At 50.3% G+C, this 6,320-nt stretch overlaps 1 protein-coding gene across 3 annotated transcripts in view; it reads right to left on the reverse strand.

Annotated features, from left to right (window-relative positions):
* PIWIL1 (piwi like RNA-mediated gene silencing 1) overlaps window positions 1–6,320 on the reverse strand; it is a 31,122-nt gene that overhangs the window by 24,567 nt on the left and 235 nt on the right. For 2 of the 3 annotated variants that reach the window (XR_013334540.1, XM_077761721.1), the window contains exons 2-3: window positions 3,519–3,605; window positions 2,712–2,823 (exon numbers count right to left, since the gene is read on the reverse strand). Coding sequence is in view for 2 of the 3 variants with exons in the window: in XM_077761721.1 (XP_077617847.1) it covers window positions 2,712–2,823; window positions 3,519–3,596 (190 nt within the window). In the remaining variant the exon portion in view is untranslated. Of the gene's footprint in view, window positions 1–2,711; window positions 2,824–3,518; window positions 3,606–4,645; window positions 4,732–6,320 lie in introns of those variants that run through there. The other variant, XM_077761722.1, reaches the window with a different exon arrangement.

Here is a 6,320-nt window from a genome sequence, read left to right on the forward strand (position 1 = left end):
TTTTTTTTTTTTTTTACAACTGAAGGTTTGTGGCAACCCTACATTATACAAGTCTACTGGTGTCATTTTTCCAACATTTGCTCACTTCACTTCTGTGTCACATTTCAGTAATTCTCACACCATTTCAAACTCTTTCATTATTGTGTTTGTTATGGTGATCTGTGATCAGTAATTAAAACTTGCTGAAAACTTAAATGATGGTTGGCACTCTTTAGCAGTATTTTTGAATTAGGTGTGTACGCTGGACACGATGCTGTTGCACACGTGACAGACCACAGCAGTGCGCAAGGAACTTCCATACACTCCGGCACACCCCACGATCCACCTGACTTGCTTGGTTCTATCTGCGTTATTGCAGTGTCTGGAACCGAACCTGCGACATCTCTGAGGTGTGCCTAGAATTTCCCCTTCCGTGCAGCTGCTGGAATGACTAAAATACACATCAGATCTTGCTACTCTTCTATTTCAGAGTCCTTCAGAATAAAAGTCAAGAACAAGGTTTCATTAACAATAGATCTAACTTGTCACTTCAATTTCTAAAACCTAGTAAACATGTGAACATTTGGGACAGGAACTTCTCAGATACAATCCTCACAAAAGCAGTGAAATGACATCATTTGTTATTCCAAGTATTATGTTATCCTCACAAGGGTCCTTAGGGTTAGATGCTACCTTTCTACAGATGGGAAATGGAATTTCACAGAATTTAAATTCAGGCATAAGTGTTACATAATTAATAACAATCAACATAGAGCGTGTTTTAAGAAATTAGATTGAAGTATTTCCCACAATCTTATCTGCATTTTAAGGCTGCGATAATAGGGAAATGTTTTAAAACAAATTCAGCAAATCTAGCTATAGGTTGAATTTCAAAAGAATATAGGTATCAAAATCAGAGGAAAAAGTGGGTCAAATCCTATACGTTTAGAGAGATTAATGCCTTAAATGAATTCTCATCAAGCAGCTTAGGAAATATAACACTGCCTCTCAGAACAGTAACAGGTCATCGGAGACAAAAGACCCTTCCAGTCTTCTCACCGACTCTTCAAATGTAACACTATTTACAAAAAAATTTTTTTAAATGTTTACTTATTTCTGAGAGAGACAGAGACAGACAGAGGGGGAGCAGGAAAGAGAGAGAGGGAGACACAGAATCTAAAGCAGCTCCAGGCTCCTAGCTGTCAGCACAGAGCCTGAAGTGGGGCTCAAACTCACGAACTGTGAGATCATGACCTGAGCTGAAGTCAGACACTCAACCGACTGAGCCCCCCAGGTGCCCTTCAAATGTAGCACTATTAACTGATGTCTTCCCTCAAACTTTCCTGAAAAAATACACATAAACACACGTATTCACTAAAAATACGAAGGTAATACTGCCTTACCACATGATCTCATCTCTGTAGCCCAGGTGGGGCCTACGTCCCTCAGTGGGGAGAAACGGTGCTCTGTTGTTAAAGTACAGAGGTGCTACCTGACTCCTCCAGGCAGGCCTTCCCAGTGGGGGGCAGGGCATGGGACGGCCCTTACACGCTCATGCTGTCCCTGCCCCAGTCTGTTGGGTGCACACCCAGGAGGGGACGTGCTCATGAAAGGGCACCATCATGGCTGCCACCTGTTACACAAGTCCGCACAACTGCACCACCCCATGCGGAGGACGGTGCCAACACTGGCACCAAAAAAAAAATAAAAAAAAAGATGGGAGAACAAACAGGTAAAAAAATGTTCACTTGGTTTAAATTTCTTTAAAAGGCTTAGTGTTTTCATTAGTCTTGGTATTTTTCAATGCACTGCCCTTTCCTTTGCCCGCTTTCCCAGCAGCCTGTGAAACATCGGGGTTTAGACGAGTGCCGCGTGCGCCAGAGCAGCAGCCCCACCAGCACTTCCGGGGGTCTCCAGGCTGCCTGCTGACACAGACCGTGGCCGTCACGGCGCGGTTTCCGCGGCTCCGACACCACAGACTCACCCGGGGGCTCCTCTACCGTTCCCGGACCTCACTGGTCAGGACCAGCCCTCTGGAGTGTGCGGGGACGGAACCATGGAGGAGAGGCGGGACAAGCTTCGCCTCGTCACCAGCTGTCCCCACACTGCTTACAGAGCACCCGTAAGCACCCCGTGCCCACCCGCGGGAGAGCCAGCGTCATTACCTCAGGTCCCCGCATGTACAGGGGAGTTTTTCCTGCACTGAAACCAAACTTAACTGTTGAAGAATCTTATTACATCAAGGATCCAAATTCATGTTTGTAACAAAGTACTGAAAAGACAGAATTTTTGGAATCAGAACTGGTGTTCTGATCTCACCAGTTGTCCTAATTTTGGCCTCGAGTTTTTGTACCCGAGAAACGGGGTAGGGCAATACACCACGTAAGACACGGTGTATTATAAAACGCTTAGAAATGTTAAAGGTGGTCCAGCCCTGGATGAAATCACTAAAGATGCCAAAAGAATGTTCTAAAATAGCTTATTAATGAAGAAGCAAATGTATGAATAGTTCAGAATTACTCTGTAAGAGCCAATATGGGCCCTGGCAAGGACATGCTCTTTCATTTCCAAGGAGAGAAACCCCCTGGTGGCCGACACAGTCTGAGTGTGACTGTTATACTTGGAGTTGAAAGCACTGTGCCCGGGAGCCCTTTTATTTGTGAGGAGTCCATACACTGGTCACCGCTCCAGGTCTACCGCACGAGCACAAAGCCCTCTTACCCTCCCTTCACCTTGTGACTTGGCTGGCGCTCCGCCCGCTCCTCTCTGTCGTCCACGGCCAACTAATTCCCTCTCTGCTGCCGGCTGCTGAAGCCGAGGCGGGACGAAGCCAGGGGGCTGACTCTAGAGTGACACACAAATAAACAGCATGCTTTTCACGTCAAAGATCACAGAGGATACGGTCTTAAACAAGACTAAGATGTTCAAACAAAAGTGATCTAAATTAGAAATCAAACACAGTGTTCCTATAAAGGAGTTTCTTCAAAAATGGCTCACTAACTCAAGAACTAACTCTTAAGACCCTCAGGAAACAGAGCATGATCATCTTTGGTCTGCTCTCATGTCCTTCGCAGGGCAGTTTTTTAAACTTTTTTCAACAGCCTAAGCTCATAAAGATTTCACAGATTTGGGGCTCCTGGGGGGCTCAGTCGGTTAAGCGTCCAACTTCGGCTCAGATCACATTATGGTTCGTGGGATTGGAGCCCCACGTTGGACTCTGTGCTGACAGCTCAGAGCCTGGAGCTGCTTCAGATTCTGTGTCTCCCCCTCTCTCTGCCCCTCCCCCACTTGTGCTCTATCAAAAATAAACGTTAAAAAAATTTTTTTTAAAAGATTTAACCATGGGGCGCCTGGGTGGCTTAGTCGGTTAAGCGTCCGACTTTCGCTTAGGTCATGATCTCGCGGTTCGTGGGTTCGAGCCCCGCGTCGGGCTCTGTGCTGACTGCCAGCTCNAAAAAACATTAAAAAAAAAAAAAGATTTAACCGATGTTTGTTTCCCACAGGTCTTTCCTGCACTTAGAAAACGGTAAAGCACTCACGGCAGTGGCCCCCACGTGCTGCGCCATCTCCTGGCCACGAGCCCTTCCTCTCGCTCTTGCTCTGGCCCGCCCGGTCATTTCTCTTCCCTGAGAGGAAATAATCACAAACACAACACTCAGCGTGCACAATCTGACTGCTTCTACAACGTGACCTTTAAACTTCAAGACTCTAAAACAAACTCCTGAATGATCACATATTTTTCTAACTTCTCCTCTATAGAACTCAAACGCTGACCGTAGNGCGGGGGGGGGCACCAAAGTGGAAGACTTGTTTTAATACATGATTTCATTTTTTGTTGCATTACTGTCTTTTAGAAATGTTTAAAGTTTATTTACTTATTTTGAGAGGGAGAGAGAGTGCAAGTGGGGGAGAAGCAGAGAAAGAAAAGGAAAAAGAGGGAGACACAGGATCCAAAGCAGGCTCCAGGCTGTCAGCATAGAGCCCAACATGGGGCTTGAACCCAGGAACCGCGAGATCATGACCTGAGCCGAAGTCGGACACATAACTGACCGAGCCACCCAGGTGCCCCTGAATTATTGTTTTATATGACGCATGGAGAAACTGTTGAGACGTCTGAGTTTGGGGACTAGCTCTTCCACATGTGCACACATATCTAGGACACCAGGCACTGTTGGCACCGGCAGGCTCTTTACAGAATTTGCACACATATACAGCACAGCCTCTGGGATTTCCCCTATGGCTTCACGTAAACACACTCAAACTAGTGTCTTTTACAGCACATCACTCAGGCTCCAGAATTTCATTCTCGGTGAGTGGCACGGCCACCCACTTTGTCTCTAAGGAGAAAAGACGGAGTAATTTATCTCTAAACTACTCCTTTATTGCTCCTGCTACCTCTGACCCAACAGTTCTTTCCACTTCTCCAATAGCACCATGGTAGTAAGCTCCTGGGGGCCAGGATGGGTGCTGGGCATGAGACATGACCACGTAAAAAGTTTACCCACCCATCGCCCCCACCAGAGTAGAAAGCAGTATCATCAGGTTATTCAGTGTAGACCTCAGAGCTGGCCTGCCTGAACCCTACTCCTTCACAGAAGTGACCTTGAGCACATCACACGACCTTGACTCCTCTCTTCACCTGTAATATGGAACTCTGATGACCTACCACACAGGCCGTGTGTGGTGCAAGTTGAGAACACACGTGACGTCCTTGGTACCCGGCAGCATTCAACAAATATTAGCTCTAATGGAAAAAGGCACGTAAAATTGCAGCTACAAATTTTTAAAAGTTTAACACAGGCAATAAACAGCACGTTCTCACAGGACCCGCCTCCGACGAAGCTAACATTTACACTGGGATGAAGATGATTCGAACTGGAAGGTGGACGGCACCCATCTTCCCCAACAGGGTGAGGGGTCAAGTGTGGCTTGTGTGCAGGACCAGAGCTGCCTGGTGACTCCAGGGTCCCCAGTGTCCCCAGGAAGGACGGCTGGTGAGCTCCGAGGCAGGCAAAGATCAGAATGCACAGGCGAAGATCAGAATGGATGGGGCCTGCAGACTACGGGGCTGGGCGCAGGGGGCCAGGAAGGTTCTAAGTACAGAGGCGCAGGCTGTGACATCATTTATGCTTAAGATCGCTCTCCTGGGCATCAGGTTTTCATCTTTTTTTCAGTTTTAACAGCTTCTTAAGTCCTTGCTCTGAGGGCATTCCCAGAAACACAAACCTAACAACATCCCCAGCGGTGGAAGACCCGACTTCCTATCACATTCCACGGATCAGAAGCAAATACACAAACCCACCAAACAGTGAAACCTTCCCAATCTGATCCTAACGCAGCAATTTCCAGGGTTGGTTACGGAACATAGCCTGCAAGGGGCCCACATATCAGAACTCGTGTTTAATGCCACTGGCAAGGACCGTGCACTTCTACTGCCTCTGATGGCCGAGCGCACCTAACTCACGCGCGAGCCCACCCGGGAACGTGCTCTGGGCTCTTACTGAAGGGGGACAGAACGAGACTTCCCCGCACGCAGCCCGGGAAACTCCGCGATTCACCGTGTCCTACGGGGTGTCCTGCTCTGCCACCCGGCTGGGTGCCACCGGCTGGCAGTACAGCCGCTCGCGGACGGCCCCGCGCCTCCTTCCCTGCTCCCGCACAGCCGGCGCGGCCTGCCCCCGTGGGTCCTGCGCACCCAGCCGCGTGCCAGGCACCAGCGTGGGGTTTAAGCCTAGACAAGGCCGAGCCGCCGCCTCCAAAAGCAAACCCTTTCAGGGCGCACTTCCCAGAACGTGGGCTCTCCTGGAAACGCCTAGAACTCGTGGGAAACGCCAACCAAGCTCCCAGACCCACGGGTCCACGGCTCCCTTCGGGCCTCCAGGTGATTCTCACCATCACCCACGACACCCACGTAACCACACACAGGTGGGGCGCGCAGGCCCCGTGCTGGGCGGGCCGGTACAGCCGTGGTCCTCCCGACCTCAGGACACCCCGGACAGGAAGACAACGGCCACCTTCAAGTAGGACCTGGAGACGGCGCTTCGAAGCCTCACCCCAGCCGGACGCGACGCCCGCGGCAAACCGCCGTCCGTGCAGGGAGCCAGAGCCTACGCGGTCCCTGCGGACTGAGCCCGGAGGCCCAAGCCCCTACCGAGGTCCCCCGAGGTCCCCCCACCTGGACAGCGCGCCTCTCCTGACCCTGGGCGGTACCCGGGGAATGCCCTCCCCGCCCCGACGGTGCCCCTTCAACCCGGGGGTGTCTAGGAATGCCCCCCAAACCACACAGGGCTCCCCCAACCCGGGCAGTGTCCACGGATGTCCTTCGCTGACCCAGAGCAGAG

The sequence above is a fragment of the Crocuta crocuta genome, unplaced genomic scaffold (assembly GCF_008692635.1).
Source record: "Crocuta crocuta isolate KB4526 unplaced genomic scaffold, BGI_CrCroc_1.0 scaffold862, whole genome shotgun sequence".
NCBI classification, from domain to species: Eukaryota; Metazoa; Chordata; class Mammalia; order Carnivora; family Hyaenidae; genus Crocuta; species Crocuta crocuta.